This window comes from Entelurus aequoreus, linkage group LG01 (genome assembly GCF_033978785.1).
Source record: "Entelurus aequoreus isolate RoL-2023_Sb linkage group LG01, RoL_Eaeq_v1.1, whole genome shotgun sequence".
Taxonomy (NCBI): Eukaryota; Metazoa; Chordata; class Actinopteri; order Syngnathiformes; family Syngnathidae; genus Entelurus; species Entelurus aequoreus.
This window is the reverse complement of record NC_084731.1, coordinates 2060494-2082102: the sequence shown is the minus strand read 5'-3', so window position 1 is coordinate 2082102 and position 21609 is coordinate 2060494. Positions and strand designations below refer to the sequence as shown.

Here is a 21609-nt window from a genome sequence, read left to right as displayed (position 1 = left end):
AAAAGGACTTGCAAATCATTGTATTCCGTTTATATTTACATCTAACACCATTTCCCAACTCATATGGAAACGGGGTTTGTAAAACCTCTGCCTTGTTTTTGATTAATACTCAGGCCTACTACGCTACTGTATTTTACTGTTGTTCATTATGGTGGTACTTGGAGAGCCAAGTGTTGTCTGAGGTGGTATTTGGTGAGAGAAGTTTGAGAACCACTGGCTTCTGCATTCAATGATTACATCTTTACATTTGTACACTGTCAAATATGGAGGATTTGTACAGCATCTATAAATAGAACAGTATCACTTTTGTTTGCATGGTAAAATTCTGAGCACCTTTTACAGGAAAATATGTGATTGTTATTTTTAAGGTACAGTATATTACTGTAAATGGAAAAAAACGGTATTATCGTTTTTTTAAGGTCAAATTCTAGGGACTGAGCTTCCATTTTTACCGTGAAATCTAAGGTTGTTGTTTTTAAGCAACAGCAAATTACTGTGAATGGAAAAATGGTACCAGGTTTTTTTAAAGGCAAAATTCTAGCAACTGAGAGTCCAGTTTTTTTATTACTGTAAAAAGGTTTTTTTGTGTGTGTGTTTTTTTTTTACTTTGAAATACAGTAAATGGAAAAAGAGTTCCGCCGTTTTTTAGGGCCCGCACGGCCCATTGTCAAAGGGATCCCAAAGGGAGTCCTTTTGCAATGGGACGAAAGGACCTATTGAATTTGTAAGTTTTTATTATTATTATTTATTATAATTCCGCAGCTTTGCGGACTGCTTTGCCCCCCTTAACATGCTTCAAAACTCACCAAATTTTACACACACATAAAAAAACGCGAACAAAACTCTTTAGTCAAAAAACCAACCCCAAAACTCAAAATTGTGCCCTAGCGCCCCCTAGGAAGAAAACTGCCTCTAACTCCCAGTACGAATGTCGTAGAACAGGGGTCACCAACGCGGTGCCCGCGGGCACCAGGTAGCCCGTAAGGACCAGATGAGTAGCCCGCTGGCCTGTTCTAAAAATAGCTCAAATAGCAGCACTTACCAGTGAGCTGCCTCTATTTTTTAAATTTTATTTATTTATTAGCAAGCTGGTCTCGCTGTGCTCGACATTTTTAATTCTAAGAGAGACAAAACTCAAATAAAATTTGAAAATCCAAGAAAATATTTTAAAGACTTGGTCTTCACTTTTTTAAATAAATTCATTATTTTTTTTACTTTGCTTCTTATAACTTTCAGAAAGACAATTTTAGAGACAAAATACAACCTTAAAAATGATTTTAGGATTTTTAAACACATATACCTTTTTACCTTTTAAATTCCTTCCTCTTCTTTCCTGACAATTTAAATCAATGTTCAAGTAAATTTATTTTTTTTATTGTAAAGAATAATAAATAAATTTTAATTTAATTCTTCATTTTAGCTTCTGTTTTTTCTACGAAGATTATTTGTGAAATATTTCTTCAAACTTATCATGATTAAAATTCAAAAAAATTATTCGGGCAAATCTAGAAAATCTGTAGAATCAAATTTAAATCTTATTTCAAAGTCTTTTGAATTTCTTTTTACATTTTTGTTCTGGAAAATCTAGAATAAATAACGATTTGTCTTTGTTAGAAATATAGCTTGGTCCAATTTGTTATATATTCTAACAAAGTGCAGATTGGATTTTAACCTATTTAAAACATGTCATCCAAATTCTAAAATTAATCTTAATCAGGAAAAATTACTGATGTTCCATAAATTCTTAAATTTTTTCAAAAAGATTCGAATTAGCTAGTTTTTCTCTTCTTTTTTTCGGTTGAATTTTGAATTTCAAAGAGTCGAAATTGAAGATAAACTATGTTTCAAAATTTAACTGTCATTTTTTTCGTGTTTTCTCCTCTTTTAAACCGTTCAATTAAGTGTAAATATCATTAATTATTAATAATAACATAGAGTTAAAGGTAAATTGAGCAAATTGGCTATTTCTGGCAATTTATTTAAGTGTGTATCAAACTGGTAGCCCTTCGCATTAATCACTACCCAAGAAGTAGCTCTTGGTTTCAAAAAGGTTGGTGACCCCTGTTGTAGAGACATGAAACAAAAACCTCCATGTAGGTCTCACTTAGACCTACTTTTCATTAATTAATTTCTTCGGGCAAAAACCAACAGGAAGTTGGCAATTTCCCCTTCAAGACAAAAAATGACTAAAAACACTCATTTTTGCCTCTTTGAGCTGTAATTTGACCCCCTCAAAATACTTCAAAACTCACCAAACTTTTCACACACATCAGGACTGGCGGAAATTGCGATCTAATAAAAAAACCGAACCCCAAAACTCAAAATTGCGCTCTAGCGCAATTTTTGAATAAAACAGAGACAAAACTGCTCCTCAGAGGAAAACACAGACAAAACTGCTTGTAACTTCCGGTAGGAACGTCTTAGAGACATGAAACAAAAACCTCTATGTAGGTCTCACTTAGACCTACATTTCATAGATTGACATCCTTCAGCAACTAGCACCTGCCAAATATGCGGGCCCGACCAACGCTGCTTGCAGCTTCCATTTTTATTGAAATTCCGGTGACTATAGTTTTTCACTATAAAATCTCTTAGAATTTTTACATTGTACAATTTGATGGATAACTTGCTTTGAAATCATAAGTGTGTTGCATTATTAGATAATATTAAAGTAAAAAACAATATGCAATTGCATGTGGTACATGTGATTTAGTGATAAAAAAGATGAAGTACTTTATGACTCATATCAGTTCCAGGTTCTCGTGAATCCCGGGCCCCGTAAAACGATGCTGTGGCACAGATCTGACAGTTTGACACCCGTGCTTTGAGAGAACGGCTGAAAGATGTTTTAAACCTACAGCACTTTGTTGACATGGTTAGCTTGCAATTGTGTATATTTTAATTTACTCTGTTCTGTTTTTAACACATTTGATACGTTTATGTATTAGAGCTGCTGCGTCAGACATGGAGGCGTAAATCTGTGGTCCAGTGGCTAACAAACTAAGCAAAAAAACGGTGCATTTTGTTGGTTGCTGTACGCAGGTAGAATTCATGCTTTTATTTTGAAGCCTACTTTACACTGAACAGGAAGTGACTGTTTGGATGTTTCAATGCTGTGTAATCAGACAGTAAGTTAACAATACTAAGACACACGTCGACATAAACAAACCCATTTTTAATAGAAATTAGCACTTTGGGTCAAAATTGAGGTGGACCAAGTAGAGGTTTATCAATGTGGGCACCTTTTAGGAATAAGAACACGGTGGACCGGGACTGGACGAGTTGGCGGACTTACACTGTAATATTTATTGGCTTTGTCACCTTTAACACAGAGCTGACCAAATGTGTTTTTAAATACAGAATATATGATATAAATTGTTGTGACATATCAGAAAGACCTTTCCATGGTCCAGCATGTGGCCCTCGGTGGAAATAGAATTGGATGTCGTTTCAAAATGTCAACATGGATCACCACTGACAAAGTTGAACGTTTTTCTCATCAGATAAATGTAGTATATGAATATGAGCTCCTGTAGTGGTGCAGGTTTCAATGGTGCCCCGTACAAAGTCCCTCTTCTGCCCCCTCAACCGGACCTGGTGATCAAATAAGCACACATGAATCCCCCCCTCCCAGTCTTGCGGTACCCCCAGGTCTAAAGAATGTTGCCCTGGCCACTCATTTAGGGGGTTTAGCACAAATGTGATGTACAGTGGTGGTCAAAAGTGTACATACACTTGTAAAGAACATCATGTCATGGCTGTCTGGAGTTTACAATCAACTCTTATTTGTTTGTGATGTAGTGATTGGAGCACATACTTGTTGCTCACAAAAAACATTCGTGAAGTTTGCTTCTTTTATGAATTTATTATGGCTCTACTGAAAATGTGAGGGTCAAAAGTATACATACAGCAATGTTAATATTTGCTTACATGTCCCTTGGCAAGTTTACCTGCAATAAGGCGCTTTTGGTAGCCATCCACAAGCTTCTGCTTGACCACTTGACCACTAAATTGCTGCAGTTCAGCTACCGTAATTTCCGGACTATAAGCCGCTACTTTTCCCCCTCGTTCTGGTCCCTGCGGCTTATACAAGGGTGCGGCTTATTTACGGCCTGTTCTTCTCCAACACCGACGAAGAGGATTTCGGTGGTTTTAGTACGCAGGAGGAAGACGATGACACAATGATTAAAGACTGACTTAGGCTGGTTATTTTGATAACGTACAGGCGAGCACTTTGTATTACTTTGCACCGTTGTATTATTTGTACTCTGCACGAATGCTGTTCGCCATGTCAAAGATGTGAAAGTTTGATTGAATGATTGAAAGATTTATTGTTAATAAATGGGACGCTTTGCGTTCCCATACAGTCATCTCTGTCCCGACAATCCCCTCCGTGGTAGCAGGAACCCCTATATACTACGCTAATTACACATCAAACCGGCTTTTATATGGAGCAATCTGTATTTTCCCCTAAATTTAGCTGGTGCGGCTTATAGTCAGGTGCGGCTTAAAGTCCGGAAATTACGGTAAATGTGTTGCTTTTCTGACATGGACTTGTTTCTTCAGCATTGTCCACACCTTTAAGTCAGGACTTTGGGAAGGCCATTCTAAAACCTTCATTCTAGCCTGATTTAGCCATTCCTGATTTGTCCAGTTGGGTGTTCCAACAGGACAATGACCCCAAACACACCTCAAAAGTGGTAAAGGAATGGCTAAATGAGGCTAGATGGAAGGTTTTAGAATGGCCTTCCCAAAGTCCTGACTTAAAGGTGTGGACAATGCTGAAGAAACAAGTCCATGTCAGAAAAGCAACACATTTAGCTGAACTGCACCAATTTTGTCAAGAGGAGTGGTCAAAAATTCAAGCAGAATCTTGTGGATGGCTACCAAAAGCGCCTTATTGCAGGTAAACTTGCCAAGGGACATGTAAGCACTGAGCCTAGTCTATAAAATCCACTACACCTCCCTGATACCGAAGTACATGTCAAACTACTTCCTTAACGTAAATGACCGCCATAACCACAACACCAGGGGGAGCTCCACTAACCACGTTAAACCCAGATTCCGAACTAACAAAGGTCTTAACTCATTCTCTTTCTATGCCACATCAATGTGGAATGCACTCCCAACAGGTATAAAAGAAAGGGCATCTCTATCCTCCTTCAAAACCGCAATAAAAGTTCACCTCCAGGCAGCTACAACCCTAAACTAACACCCTCCCCGGATTGCTAATAATCAAATGTAAACAATCAAATGCAGATACTTTTTCTTTTTCTTATGCCTTCTGATCTCTCTCTCTCTCTCTCTCTCTCTCTCTCTCTCTCTCTCTCTCTCTCTCTCTCTCTCTCTCTCTCTCTCCCTATGTCCATCTACTTGATGATGTCCATATCCCCCCCCCCCTCCACACCCCTGATTGTAAATAATGTAAATAATTCAATGTGATTATCTTGTGTGATGACTGTATTATGATGATAGGATATATGATAGTATATATCTGTATCATGAATCAATTTAAGTGGACCCCGACTTAAACAAGTTGAAAACTTATTGGGGTGTTACCATTTAGTGGTCAATTGTACGGAATATGTACTTCACTGTGCAACCTACTAATAAAAGTCTCAATCAATCAATCAAAAAAGCAAATATTAACATTGCTGTATGTATACTTTTGACCCTCACATTTTCAGTAGAGCCATAATAAAGTCATAAAAGAAGCAAACTTCATGAATGTTTTTTTGGGACCAACAAGTATGTGCTCCAATCACTGCATCACAAAAAAATAAGAAATGATTGTAAACTCCAGACAGCCATGACATGATGTTCTTTACAAGTGTATGTACACTTTTGACCATGACTATGTATGTTATTAATTATAGTTGAAAGTAGTAGTAGGGAGTAAATATTTATTTTTTTCAATAAAAGCTGCTTAAACTCAGGTTTCGTCTCATTACTGCCCCCTGGTGGTGAAGTCTGCCCCCTGGAGGTGAAGTCTGCCCCCTGGTGGTGAAGTCTGCTCCCTGCGCGCGGGACTGAATTAGCCCGCCAGGAGGAGCGGGAACACAAACAAACATGGCGGCCGCGGCAGGTGTCGCCTAATAATACTAGCAGCTGCGCCTTTAAGAGCAAGAGCAGGACCACGAGGGACGCCAATTGGTTGACATTTGGAGCAAAAGTCTTCATGAATTCCCAGTGAGGCCCAAACTGTTGCGTCCACTTTGTTCCTCCGTGTTGTTTAGGACGCGCACACAATCCAGATTAAGGACGCGTCTCCTTTAAGAAAGCAGAGCGGGATTAGAGGAGCGCGCAAGTGGCCCAGGCGGCTTTTCACGTCACGTCCCACAGACACTTGTCGCCGTCACCGCCCGACGTGGAACCGGAGCCCCGCGGGCAGCAGTCATGGCCGAGGCCGGGAAGGGCGTCACGGCCGGGAAACTGGCCGTCACGGTGCAGAAGAGGCTCAGCAGGGCGCAGGAAAAGGTACCGGAAAGTTCTTACCTGAATGACGTCATTGTCCACCCCTCTAAACCTCATTAAGATTCCGAGTAAAAACTTTAAACCTAAATTATAAATGATGAGCTTTTATTTCAACAAATAAGTGCAGTCTTTAAATAGGTTTGTCGTACAATTGACGGTGTCAAATAACAACATGGCGTCAGTTCAAGTCTCCAATCATTCTTCCTGGCTCACTTTTCCTACACATGGTTTATTTGTTTATTATTATTATTGTTGTTGTTGTTTGTTCACTTCTTTTCATGAAGTGTCTGACATGACATTAAAACGTCAAAGTTTGAATGTGCTGCAATATCGCTGCCCTCCACTAGAGGGAGACATTTCCCAAAAGAGCTTCAAATGTTGCCATCGATCCCATTTTAAAAACATTCAGTACCAGCATCGTTGCTACGATTTGGACTATAATTTGATGATCATGATTATAGTCCGAATAAAATATAGGGCAGGGATTTTAGGCAAACAAAAACACATCACCAAATATATAGATATATTTATATACACTACCGTTCAAAAGTTTGGGGTCACCCAAACAATTTAGTGGAATAGCCTTCATTTCTAAGAACAACAATAGACTGTCGAGTTTCAGATGAAAGTTCTCTTTTTCTGGCCATTTTGAGCGTTTAATTGACCCCACAAATGTGATGCTCCAGAAACTCAATGTGCTCAAAGGAAGGTCAGTTTTGTAGCTTCTGTAACGAGCTAAAGTGTTTTCAGATGTGTGAACATGATTGCACAAGGGTTTTCTAATCATCAATTAGCCTTCTGAGCCAATGAGCAAACACATTGTACCATTAGAACACTGGAGTGATAGTTGCTGGAAATGGGCCTCTATACACCTATGTAGATATTGCACCAAAAAGCAGACATTTGCAGCTAGAATAGTCATTTACCACATTAGCAATGTATAGAGTGTATTTCTTTCAAGTTAAGACTAGTTTAAAGTTATCTTCATTGAAAAGTACAGTGCTTTTCCTTCAAAAATAAGGACATTTACATGTGACCCCAAACTTTTGAACGGTAGTGTATAATAAAAAACAACTACCGTATTTTTCGGAGTATAAGTCGCACCGGCCGAAAATGCATAATAAAGAAGGAAAAACACATATATAAGTCGCACTGGAGTATAAGGCGCATTTTTTTGGGAAATGTATTTGATAAAAGCCAACAGCAAGAATAGACATTTGAAAGGCAATTTAAAATGTCTAAAGAATAGTGAACAACAGGCTGAATAAGTGTACGTTATATGAGGCATAAATAACCAACTGGTATGTTAACGTAACATATTATGGTAAGAGTCATTCAAATAACTATAACATATAGAACATGCTATACGTTTACCAAACAATCTGTCACTCCTAATCGCTAAATCCCATGAAATCTTATACGTCTAGTCTCTTAAGTGAATGAGATCAATAATATTAGTTGATATTTTACGCTAATGTGTTCATCATTTCACACATAAGTCGCTCCTGAGTATAAGTCGCACCCCCGGCCAAACTATGAAAAAAACTGCCACTTATAGTCCGAAAAATACGGTACTATATGTGTGTACATTGTAGTTATTCTCTTATTCCTTTTGCGATTATTTGAGCAAAATAAAGTTATTAGTGCCAATGAAATAACAAAAGCAAGAACTATTATTGGCTCTCATTCAACATTTTATCATTATAAATAGGGATGTCCGATAATATCGGCCTGCCGATATTATCAGCCGATAAATGCGTTAAAATGTAATATCGGAAATTATCGGTATTGGTTTTTTTATTATTTGTATCGGGGTTTTTTTTTTTTTTTTTTTTTAAATCAACATAAAAAACACAAGATACACTTACAATTAGTGCACCAACCCAAAAAACCTCCCTCCCCCCATTTCTTTCTGTTATTAATATTCTGCTTCCTACATTATATATCAATATATATCAATACAGTCTGCAAGGGATACAGTCCGTAAGCACACATGATTGTGCGTGCTGCTGCTCCACTAATAGTACTAACCTTTAACAGTTAATTTTACTCATTTTCATTAATTACTAGTTTCTATGTAACTGTTTTTATATTGTTTTACTTTCTTTTTTATTCAAGAAAATGTTTTTAATTTAGTTATCTTATTTTATTATTATTTTTAAAAAGTACCTTATCTTCACCATACATGGTTGTCCAAATTAGGCATAATAATGTGTTAATTCCACGACTGTATATATCGGTTGATATCGGTATCGGTTGATATCGGTATCTGTAATTAAAGAGTTGGACAATATCGGAATATCGGCAAAAAGCCATTATCGGACATCCCTAATTATAAATAATATATTCTGAAAAAACACAGATATTTGTGACAATAAACATAGACCAGATTCTGAATAATATCCATCCTATAATAGCATCGATTCCCTGGTATCAATAACGTCCATATTTGGATCGATCCGTCCACCTCCAAATTCCAACCTCTGAGGAAATACCTAGTGGGCAATATTGCACGTTTTGGTATTGATTGGACATCAAGTCATCTCGGGGCCAGTATATTGATCATAGTGATACTATCGATACTGATTAGAAAGTGAATTTTATTTTTTTTGCCTTGAATTTTCCGGTCATGTTTATAATAAAAAATAAAACACAGGCCAAAAAGGATTGATTGATTGATTGATTGAAACTTGTATTAGTAGATTGCACAGTACAGTAGATATTCCGTACAATTGACCACTAAATGGTAACACCCCAATAAGTTTTTCAACTTGTTTAAGTCGGGGTCCACGTACGGTAAATCAATTCATGATAAACAGTATATTATTATCAATGACCATTTATTAAGTATTGGTAATGAATCTAACTATATGCTTAACATAATATAACTATCCACTAATTATTTTATGAATACAATTGTTTAAGAAAACATAAAGTCAGTAGTCCATCCATCCATTTTCGACCGCTTGTCCTTTAGTAGTGCAAAATAAAAAATACAAGTAAAAGCTACTTTGTTATCTTTTGTTTTTTCCCCCACAACCCTCCTTTGTCCTATTCCTTCAGTTTGTAAACAAACAATATACAAACAAATAAACCAGGCTTTTGGACAATTGATCACTAAACAACACAAAAATGTGTTCTTGTGAAGTTTTAACATGTTCCAAACAAAATAATTGATTGACTGATGTACATATTTAAACTTAAAATACTTCAACTTAAAATGTGTGATCATCCCACAGCCCTCTGAGGCAAAAGGGTCAGGCAGCTCTGACATAAACAACATACATTACATCAACCAAAACACTTCAGTTTGGGAGGAGAACTGAGAATTACAGATTTCAACACACGAGCATCAAGTTGCTAAAGATACTATTGTTGACATTTTCATCCGGCCAACCAGTTGGCAAGAAAATTCCTCAATTTCTTCAAAGTTAGAATATTACTTTGAAGGAAGTGGGGGGGGGGCGGGGGGGGGGACGTGTTGGCAGCAAAAACAAAACAAGCAAAAGTTGTGTTGCATGGAGAAAAGAAAGAAGTGATGTCAAATGTTTCGTCTCGTTGCTTTGACCAGCTTGCCTACTTTAGCTTTTAATCTCCTCACAGCCGCGTGACAAACACACACACACGTGCACGCACGCACGCACACACACGTGCACACTTTCTGCACCAAGTGTGTGCACGGAGTTGCAAGCATAAAAGAGGAGACGGACTAAAGTATACGATTAGCTCATTGATATTTCATGAAAGCTGCCACGACACAGCCTGGAGGAGGAACGAAGAAGGTCAAAGGGTCATCGTCATCCATGTGGTGCCCGGCTGTCATGGGGGGCGGGGAGGGGGTGCTCATGAGGGCGTCGGCCCCAGCTGTCTCTCATGGCGTCACCTTGCAGCCCGGGCTCTCACCCTTCTCTGTGCGCTACAAAGGTAGACGAAGGAAGTGAAAGATTTACTTTTGGTGCCCGATATCTTAGAGAGGAGTCACATAGATTTGAAATCATCCAAGGCCACACTTCTTGGGGTGCAAACCTGTTTTTTTCCCAGCATGCCTTGTGGGATGGCGGGGGTCACACATCTATGAATAGTGCCCGCCCCCGCCTCCACGTTACTCTCATTGCCACAAAGTATCTGTGTGTATTTCTGGGTGCTGAAACGGAACACCGGCACATTGCGGGCATGTGTGAGCACACAAGTGGTTCTTTATCCCGTATTTCAGGGGTGTCCAAAGTGCGGCCCGCAGCTAATTGCAAAAATTGCAAAATTAATAGTATTGCAAAAATAAAAAATCCAATTTTAAAAAGTGGAAAGAGGTACATCTAACGAGTCAAAGTTGCAATGTTGACACAAAGCTGCCATGCAGGCTGGGTTTTTTTTAGTCTTCCTTTATTTTTTTTTTATTTTTTTGCCACTGTTCAAAAAAAATTTTTTACAAAAAATCTATGTTATAATTAATTATTGACCTATTCATGGCTCCAATTACTTCAAAATTTTCACTTTGAAATGTTTAATGTGGAAAAAATATTGCATATATTGTGTGGTTGCCATTATAAAAACATCAAAGTTTTCTTTGACAAAAGAGCACAAAGGAAACAAAATAATAGTTCAAACGTAAAATGGACAGATATATCTGAAGTTGATCTCGTAACTTAAGTGTTGAAAGTTAAAAAAAATAATAATAAAAATGTATCACTTTATGAGTGGGGGGACCTTTTGGATCCCAAATATATTTAGTGGGATTTTTTTTAACTTTTCACTGTGATTACTGAAAAATATTAAAGAATTAAAATCAATGGTGTCCTGCATTATTGATCTTTTAGGGCTCTAATTACTAAATACTGCATATTTCAGTTTTACTATAAAAAAAAAGTTAGCTTTGACAGAAAGGCTTTTTTTTTTTACTTTATATCCACCTGGCGGTATAGCTCGGTTGGTAGAGTGGCCGTGCCAGCAACTTGAGGGTTCCAGGTTCGATCCCCGCTTCCGCCATCCTAGTCACTGCCGTTGTGTCCTTGGGCAAGACACTTTACCCACCTGCTCCCAGTGCCACCCACACTGGTTTGAATGTAACTTAGATATTGGGTTTCACTATGTAAAGCGCTTTGAGTCACTTGAGAAAAAGCGCTATATAAATGTAATTCACTTCACTTCACTTCACCTGAAGTTGATATAGAGCAGGGGTCACCAACCTTTTTGAAACCAAGCGCTACTTCTTGGGTAGTGATTAATGCGAAGGGCTACCAGTTTGATACACACTTAAATAAATTGCCAGAAATAGCCAATTTGCTCAATTTACCTTTAACTCTATGTTGTTTTCAATAATTAATTATATTTACATTTAATTGAACGGTTTAATAGAGGAGAAACCACGAAAAAAATTACAATTAAATTTTGAAACATAGTTTATCTTCAATTTCGACTCTTTAAAATTCAAAATTCAACCGAAAAAAAGAAGAGAAAAACTTAAAAATAGAATTTATGGAACATCATTAGTAATTTTTCCTGATTAAGATTAATTTTAGAATTTTGATGACATGTTTTAAATAGGTTAAAATCCAATCTACACTTTGTTAGAATATATAACAAATTGGACCAAGCTATATTTCTAACAAAGACAAATCATTATTTCTTCTAGATTTTCCAGAACAAACATTTTAAAATAAATTCAAAAGACTTTGAAATAAGATTTACATTTGATTCTACAGATTTTCTAGATTTGCCAGAATAATTTTTTTGAATTTTAATCATAATACATTTAAAGAAATATTTCACAAATATTCTTCGTCGAAAAAACAGAAGCTAAAATGAAGAATTAAATTAAAATGTATTTATTATTCTTTACAATAAAAAAAATAAATTTACTTGAACATTGATTTAAATTGTCAGGAAAGAAGAGGAAGGAATTTAAAAGGTAAAAAGGTATATGTGTTTAAAAATCCTAAAATCATTTTTAAGGTTGTATTTTTTCTCTAAAATTGTCTTTCTGAAAGTTATAAGAAGCAAAGTAAAAAAAGTAATGAATTTATTTAAACAAGTGAAGACCAAGTCTTTAAAATATTTTCTTGGATTTTCAAATTCTATTTGAGTTTTGTCTCTCTCAGAATTAAAAATGTCGAGCAAAGCGAGACCAGCTTGCTAGTAAATAAATAAAATAAAAAAAATAGAGGCAGCTCACTGGTAAGTGCTGCTATTTGAGCTATTTTTAGAACAGGCCAGCGGGCTACTCATCTGGTCCTTACGGGCCACCTGGTGCCCGCGGGCACCGCGTTGGTGACCCCTGATATAGAGATTTATTGTAAGCGTTAAATAAAAAATAATAATTTTACTTATTTTTAGCATTTTAATGACTGAGACCATTTATGGTCCCCGGGAGCCCAAAGGTTAAAAAAACAATCCATATATTTTGTTATGGTTTGAAAATGAAAAATATCAAAATGGCCCCGAATGCTTACATTTTTCCGTGTGCTGCCCTCAGCGGAAATAGTTTGGACACCCCTGCCGTATTTGAAGGATATTGAAGCAGCACATGTAGGGAGGGGGATCTTATTCACCAGCTTTATTTGTTTCCTCACCTGCGACCCCGCAGTAGTAAGATTTACCCCAGGGTGGCGCTAGGGAAGGAAATATGAGCCAGCGGCATTGGGGAAGTCCCCATCAGCGTTCTAATTGTGGCTTGCTGGTCACATTCATGACGGTGTTGGTCGGACTGCACAATTCTACAAAAGATGGGAATCACAATTTGTCTTCTCTGTGTTCAGAGCCATGTGCTTAGTTGTTTTCAACAAATCACATTTGATTTTTAAATAATGTACTAGTCATATTTTATAAAATGTTATCATTATTATCTTGAAACTCAGTGTGCTTTAAGACAATGGTCTTACAAATGTTCTTATAATAGGACTAAATAGAAAGAGAAACTAATCCATCAGTACAGCCCAGCAGGCACAAGCCATTGATTATACATCCCGTACATGTCCTTTAACACAACTTTACTAAAAAGTTGTATTTGTAAATTGAGACAACGTTGGATCCACGTTGTTGGTTGGGAAATGACCAAATTTCAATGGTCAACTCCACGTCACAATGCTGTATAACAAAGACGGTTGAGAGGAACCCGAGGATTCGGACGGACGGTGAGTAAAACAATTATTTTACTTCGTTCACACAGGAGGGAACAAAAGGCAACGGTGAAAAGGGGATAAAAAATGTGCACCGGGGAACAAATAAAAACTACTATGTACAAAAGTAAATAAACTTGAGTCCGAGTTGCAAGACGTGCTGACTACAAAAGCAACACCAAGTTGGATGGCACTGGGAATGGCCTAGATAGCAGGTAGTAAAACAACTAGCAGCTAATCCGAGCAGCACTTGGGCGGAAGGCAAGGTACATTAATTGTAAATTAAATCAATGCGATCTATTAATAGACGCTACATTGTGTATGTATTTTCGATAGAATAGTCAGGTAGTTCAATGACCACGGTCCAGATGCATTGAACGTTTGTCAATACCAGGATGTGCAAACACAGCAGATACACACTCGTCCCCTTCTGCTGTGCTATGCATTTTGATTTTTGATCGTTAATTCAGGCATTATGTTCCTTTGATCTTCATCTCAAAGGATGTTTGCCTGCGTCTGAAGCAATCATAATAGATTTGATAGTTTTCCGGAAATGTCTTTAATCAGTTTATTACATGTGGCGTGCACTGCATCCAAACTTCAAGTACAATGTCAAGTTTCACTTTCCAGGGGCGCTGGACTTTCTCCCGCCTCAGAGGGCGCGGAATAGCAGAAGTATTGAAGTCGATGGGAGAATCAGCGGAAAGCCAGATTTGACGGGGAACGGCTACATTTAAGAGTTGCTCCACCCGGAGTGTGCATCTCGGAAGAAGGTGTTCGTCGAGGGAGAGAATCCGTGCAGTTGGCAAACTTTTTTCAATGAATCCCATTGGAGAATAGAACCTTGTACGCTTACATTGTTTCCTAAACTGACTCATATTTGTACATGGTTGCAGTTCTTTACTCAACATTTTTGTCTTACTGTGACTGGAGATGACCATTTATTCAACTGTTAAAAATGTACACTCATAATTGGCCATGACGCATTTCCAAAAAGTGAGTCAGAAATTTGCAGACCAAAACAAATATGTTTATAACTACAAACTAACTTTCTTCTGTTTGTCGTGATCGGTTGCCCCGGATCATGTTTTAATTGAGTTTGACTCCCTTAGTTCTGTTTCAGCACCCCTGGGTTTGGGGTTTCTTAGTTGCCATGGGTGCTGATTATTTTCACCTGCCTCTGATTAGTGTTCGGGGCACTAATCAGAGAGCTATTTAATCCTGCTTTTCGGCACACTCAGTCCGGCTGTCTTGTTTACAATAAATCATTGTCTTACCTGCACACTGCCTCCGGAGTTCCGTCTGCATCCTGGAAAAACGATAAACTTGACCCGGCTGTGACACTGTTGCTTCTTTCTTCTGCAAGGTTCTGAGGGTCCCACAGCAGCACCCGGGCTGTTGAGAAGAGCCGGCTTTTATTTCAACTCTAAACAATTCTGCACTAGATTTGTCGCTAGTTTTTTTTTTGACAAAGAATATCAACAGAGGTCTAATTACTTGCTGGATGCAGCGAGAAACCCCCAAAGTTGGCAATACTGATTCTTCCTGCTCGGTCTTCTCGTTCCCTGGCAAAGCGGTTGCTTTATAAAACGTTAATAAGCAAGGCAACAGGTAGCACCAAAAGTATTGTGGGGGAGTCGCCACAAATAAATGAATGCATACTTCTCATCAATGTGTGTTTTCTATGAGCCCTGATCTATTACACCAATCACGCCTGAGTGAGCCCACCATGAGGTCAAAGGTGATGGATGTGAAGTGTGTTGACTCGTGTGGCAAATTTTCAGGTGATGCAAAAACTGGGCAAAGCGGACGAGACGAAAGACGTCGTCTTTGAGGAGATGGTGGCCAACTTCAACAAGCAGATGGTGAGGACCACTGTTGTCGGTCGAACATTTCTTGGCAGCGTTCTAGCTGCAGCGTCGTTACCATGGAAACTTGTTTCACTGACCTTCTGACCTTCCTCGCCTGCAGGGAGAAGGCACCAAGTTGCAGAGGGATCTGAAAGCCTATCTGGCAGCAGTGAAGAGTAAGACAATCTCCCTTAACCTTTAATCCGGGGCAGCGTGGTTGCATAGGTGTCCCTATGGTAACTGATACACCAGGCTAGTGTCAGTATACACATGCTACACACCCACCTAACACAAATAACTTCAGCTAAACGCTCAGCAAAACCAACTGTTAATCAATTAATCTTGAGCACTTAAATAGGTAAATGAGACCAAGGTTTGTTTATAAAACACCTTTAAAACAACAGCTCTGGCTGCCCAAAGTCTTGTACTTAGTTCCTCACAAAAAGACATTACAAAAATCAACTACAAAAATAATTAATCAAATAAATATATTTTTTACATCACATATTTCCAGTTGTTTCATTACAGCACATCCGAAAAGAAGGAGGAAGAAGCTGAATTTATTTAATTCTACCCCTTTTCATAGCAATGTTATCCCATTTCGTAAGTAAACAAATATTAAATACATGAATAATCTTTGTCTTACTAAAAAAAAAAAGGTTCAAGATGTTCATCATAATTGTTGTTGTGTGTACTTTGTGAGCACTTGTAGTTTGAACAGTCTATTAAAGGCCTACTGAAAGCCACTACTAGCGACCACGGAGTCTGATAGTTTATATATCAATGATGAAATCTTAACGTTGCAACACATGCCAATACGGCCGGGTTAACTTATAAAGTGACATTTTAAATTTCCCGGGAAATATCCGGCTGAAACGTCGCGGTATGATGACGTATGCGCGTGACGAAGTCAGTTTAACGGAAGTTATGGTACCCCGTGGAATCCTATACAAAAAGCTCTGTTTTCATTTCATAATTCCACAGTATTCTGGACATCTTTTGCAATTTGTTTAATGAACAATGAAGGCTGCAAAGAAGACAGTTGTAGGTGGGATCGGTGTATTAGCAGCGGACTGCAGCAACACAACCAGGAGGACTTTGTTGGAGAGCAGACGCGCTAGCCGCCGACCTCACCTTGACTTCCTACGTCTCTGGGCCGCCAAACGCATCGGGTGAAGTCCTTCGTCCTTCCGCCGATCGCTGGAACGCAGGTGAGCACGGGTGTTGATGAGGGCTGGCTGGCGTAGGTGGAGAGCTAATGTTTTTAGCATAGCTCTGTGAGGTCCCGTTGCTAAGTTGCTAAGTTAGCTTCAATGGCGTCGTTAGCGCAGCATTGTTAACCTTCGCCAGCCTGGAAAGCATTAACCGTGTATTTGCATGTCCACGGTTTAATAGTATTGTTGATTTTCTATCTATACTTCCAGTCAGGGGTTTATTTTTTTGTTTCTATATGCAGTTAAAGCACGATGCTATCACGTTAGCTCGTAGCTAAAGCATTTCGCCGATGTATTGTCGTGGAGATAAAAGGCACTGAATGTCCATTTTGCGTTCTCGACTCTCATTTTCAAGAGGATATAGTATCCCAGGTGGTTTAAAATACAAATCCGTGATCCACAATAGAAAAAGGAGAGAGTGTGGAATCCAATGAGCCAGCTTGTACCTAAGTTACGGTCAGAGCGAAAAAAAATATGTATTTCACTGCATTCTAGTCCGTCACTCTAACGTTCCTCATCCACGAATCTTTCATCCTCGCTCAAATTAATGGGGTAATGGTCCGAATCGCTCTAGCTGCGTTGAAAACAATAGGAAAATATGAGGGAGTGAACAACTGACAACGTCACGCTACTTCCGGTAGGGGCAAGGTTTTTTTTTATCAGAGACCAAAAGTTGCGAACTTTATCGACGTTGTTCTCCACTAAATCCTTTCAGCAAAAATATGGCAATATCGCGAAATGATCAAGTATGACACATAGAATGGATCTGCTATTCCCGTTTAAATAAAAAAAATTCATTTCAGTAGGCCTTTAAAGTGAATCATATTGCTGCTTTGTTTCATTTCTTTGGTTAATCCATTCCATCATTTAATTCCACATACTGATATGCTAAAGGTTTTAAGTGTTGTACGTGCATACAAATGTTTTAAATTAGAATTTCCTCTAAAGTTATAGTTCTCCTCTTTTTTTGAGAAGAATTGTTAGCTGTTTGCAAATACACCAAATCGTTGAATTTCAATATTTCTGATTCACTGCAAAAAGTCAGTGTTCAAAAACAAGAAAAAAATTAGGGGTATTTTACTTGAACTAAGAAAAATCATAGAACAAGAACATTTGGCTTGTCAAGATTTTCCAAAACAAGTTAAATTAAAGCTGCAAGCAGCGTTGGTCGGGTCCGCATTTTGGCAGGTGCTAGTCCTAGGTGTCCCAATACTTTTGTCCAGTGGTAGTCCTGAGTGAGACCTACATAGAGGTTTTTGTTTCGTGTCTCTACGATATTCGTACTGGGAGTTAGAGGAAGTCGTGTCTGTGTTTTTTTCCTAGGTGCTGCGGCACAGTGGTTGTTTTCTTTGAAGGCGCGTAAAATCACAGCAGCGGAGCAACTTTAGTGCTGCGGGTCTTTGAAGGCTCGTAAAATCAAAACGGTAGCACGAATCACAACGCCGTCATCAATTTTTAATCAGAAGGGTTCAATGTCTCCCCTGTAGTAGTTTGAAGCCGAAACGACAAACGCGCTCAGAGGAGATAATGTTTGATGTTTGGTGACCGGTTTTAACAAAAATTTTGTTTTGAAGGAGGGATTGCTAACTTCCTGTTGATTTTTCCTGAAGGATGTCAATCGATGAAATGTAGGTCTAAGTGAGACCTACATAGAGGTATTTGTTTCATGTCTCTAAGACGTTCCTACCGGAAGTTACAAGCAGTTTTGTCTGAGTTTTCCTCTGAGGAGCAGTTTTGTCTCTGTTTTATTCAGAAATTGCGCTAGAGCGTAATTTTGAGTTTTGGGGTTCGGTTTTTTTTAGATGGCAATTTCCACCAGTCCCGATGTGTGTGAGAATTTTGGTGAGTTTTGAAGTATTTTAAGAGGGTCAAATTACAGCTCAAAGAGGCAAAAATGAGTGTTTTTAGTCATTTTTTGTGTTGAAGAGGAAATTGCCAACTTCCTGTTGGTTTTTGCCCGAGGATGTGAAATTATGAATTGTAGGTCTAAGTTAGACCTACATACAGGTTTTTGTTTCATGTCTCTACGACCTTCCTAGTGGGAGTTACAGGCAGTTTGTTTTTGTTTTTTTCCTAGGGGGCACTAGAGCGCAGTTTTGATTTTTGGGGTTTGGTTTTTTTACCAAAGTGTGCTGTCACAGTTTTTCTATGTGTGTGTCAAATTTGGTGAGTTTTGAAGCATGTTAAGAGGGGCAAAGTAGTGCGCAAAGCTGCGGAAGAATAAAGAAAGAATAAAACCTTACAATTTCGATAGGTTCCTTGTACCTGTACAAAGGACTCCCTGTGGGAGTCCTTTGTAATTAGCTAGCCTCAATGAACCCAAAAATACCTTTTAAAATAAGTATATTCTCACTGATAACAACTGTACTACTATATGAGTACATATTTTCTATTGTTTCATTGAAAATAAAACAGCAAAGTCCATTTGGCTGTCATCTGTTTGAATTATGAGACACAATTGTGTCAAAGTCATGATTTTTTTTTTTCATGCTTGAAATAAGAAATGATGACTTTAAAAAAGTACTTGTGAGTGTTGATGACACAGCTTTGCAACAGTTGATATTCTAGTTTCAAGCATGTTTTACTCAATATAGCTCATCAAATCTCAGCAACAAGCTGTAATATCTTACTGACATCATTTAGGACCAAAACCCTTAAAACAAGTAAAAGACTCTAACATCAAATCTGCTTAGTGAGAAGAATTATCTTATCAGACAGAAAATAAGCAAATATCACCCTTATTTGAGATATTTCATCTTACTTAGATTTCAGTTTTTGCAGTGTGATTTAATAAATAAAGTGTTTGTATTTTCTCTATATCCAACATTATGTATTATTATAATTGATCTTTTTTGTAACACCGTTAGTGAATGAAGTGTACGTTTGTAGTTATTTCCCATATTTCTACACAATAACTCAGATATGTAACACTGAACTTTGAAGCCCACATCAACTATCTGCGCAAAACCTCTTTCTTTCACCTCCGCAACATCTCAAGACTCCGCCCCTCACTCACCCCAGCCGACACTGAAAGACTCGTCCATGCCTTCATCTCCTCCAGGCTTGATTACTGCAACGCACTCCTCGTCAGGGTCCCCAAAAAGAGCATCAAAAAGCTCCAGTACATTCAAAACAGCGCAGCGAGGATCCTGACGAGAGTGCACAAGCGTGATCATATCACACCTATCCTCAAATCACTCCACTGGCTCCCTATTGCATCCCGGACCCAATTTAAGATCAACCTGCTCACTCACCAATGCATCTACGGCAACGCCCCCTCCTACCTCAAGGACCTAGTTTCCCCTCAACCCCCTACCCGCAGCCTCCGCTCCTCAAACACTAACCTCCTCAAACCCATCAGGACAAAGTTACAATCTATGGGCCGCCGGGCTTTCTGCTCGACCGCTCCCGAACTTTGGAACGCTCTCCCCGACCATCTTAGAGCACCACAGTCGGTTGACCATTTTAAGAAGGGACTAAAAACCCACCTTTTTAGCACAGCTTTTATCTAATTTCTCTGCCTTCTTGTTTTTAAATGCACTGCTTGCTTATCTGTTTTTTATCCAGTGCTTTCAGGCTCTTATTTCTACTTTATCTATGTTTCTGTTTTATCTAGTGTGTGTCATGATTCATTTCTATTTTAATTTTTTATTATATATTCTTACTTTCTATTTTTATTTTTAATACTTTGTAGCACTTTGAGATTTTAACAAATGTAAAGTGCGTAACAAATGCAATTCATTATTATTATTATTATTATTACTAGTGAGCAGTAGAGATTTTTGGTCCAGAACATGTTTTGCTTTATTCATTATTGACGTGTTTCTTGCTACTTTCTGTTGTATATTTTTTTTTAGGAAAATAAATAAATAAATAAAATTGAATACTGTTTCGAAAACATTACTAACAAGGTCTAGAAAAGTCTAGCTCAGCTTGTTTTTCAAAGCCAGTGCATAAAAAGGTGTTTTAAGAGCTGATTTAAAAGCTGCTGCAGAGAGTTACACAGTGTGGGTCCTGCAACTGCAAGTGTTCTGTCTCCTCTAGTTCTGGGGCACTAGAGGAGACATGTCCTTGGTGATCTCACAGGAGAACACAGAGATTCTGATGGAGGAGCCAGCATGAAACATTAAAAAATAAATCAAATGGATCCTAAAAGGGTCACAACATGTTTGTAACGCTTCTTCCCTGTGAGCAAGCGTGCAGCAGCATTTCTGGATCACTGAACTGATTTGTTGGTCAAATTTAAAAGAGCTGTCAATAAAAACTCTGTTTTTATACCCCCTGGTTTTAGAATGATTGTGTTGTTGGTGTTCACCAAAAATATGTCGTGTTGTGATTGTGATTTTAGTAGAATGATGAATGATCCCTGACGTGTTTCAGCCATGCACGAGACGTCACGCAGGCTGCAGGACTGTCTGGCTGACATGTATGAGCCCGAATGGTTCGGCAAAGAGGAAATGGACGCCATGGTGGAGGTGAGGTCATTGATCCCTGCCCTTACCCGCCTTTCCCCATCTTGTTGTCATGACTTCAGCACCAGCTCTTTTTATTTCACTCTTCTTGTCACTTTCTTTGCTGCATGCGTGTGTCCTTCCTGCTGAAGGAGATGATAGAGAAGGAGATGGACAATAACTTGGAGGTAAAATGTAGAAAAAAAAGCAGAAAGCAGAATTGAGGTCCAGTTGAACAACCGGCTTACAAAACAATGACGTAATCCGTGTGTGAGCTTTTATGGCGCAGATAACTTTCTAGTGCATGTTTGACTAAATAGATATTCTTTGTGTGTGTGCATTGTAGGACACAGACACAATGTGGTTGGACTTCCATCAGAACATTACAGACAGTTCGGTGCCCTCCATGGATTCCTACCTGACTCAGTTTCCTGAAATCAAGGTTTGTAAATTCAAATGTGACAATGTAGAGCTCTGAGGGTGGCACCGCAGAATTGTTTTAATTATT

The 21609-nt window shown here is 38.4% G+C and overlaps 1 protein-coding gene across 6 annotated transcripts in view; it reads left to right on the top strand.

The window, feature by feature from the left end:
- Positions 1-6049: 6049 nt before the first annotated feature.
- The window catches only part of bin1b (bridging integrator 1b), a 29933-nt gene continuing 14373 nt past the window's right edge, over positions 6050-21609 (top strand). For 4 of the 6 annotated variants that reach the window (XM_062042285.1, XM_062042275.1, XM_062042301.1 and 1 more), the window contains exons 1-6: positions 6050-6477; positions 15371-15451; positions 15558-15612; positions 21031-21125; positions 21254-21289; positions 21448-21543. In XM_062042285.1, the coding sequence (XP_061898269.1) occupies positions 6397-6477; positions 15371-15451; positions 15558-15612; positions 21031-21125; positions 21254-21289; positions 21448-21543 (444 nt within the window). In that variant the 5' untranslated portion in view covers positions 6050-6396. The remainder of the gene's footprint in view (positions 6478-15370; positions 15452-15557; positions 15613-21030; positions 21126-21253; positions 21290-21447; positions 21544-21609) is intronic. The other 2 variants (XM_062042293.1, XM_062042265.1) reach the window with 1 other exon arrangement.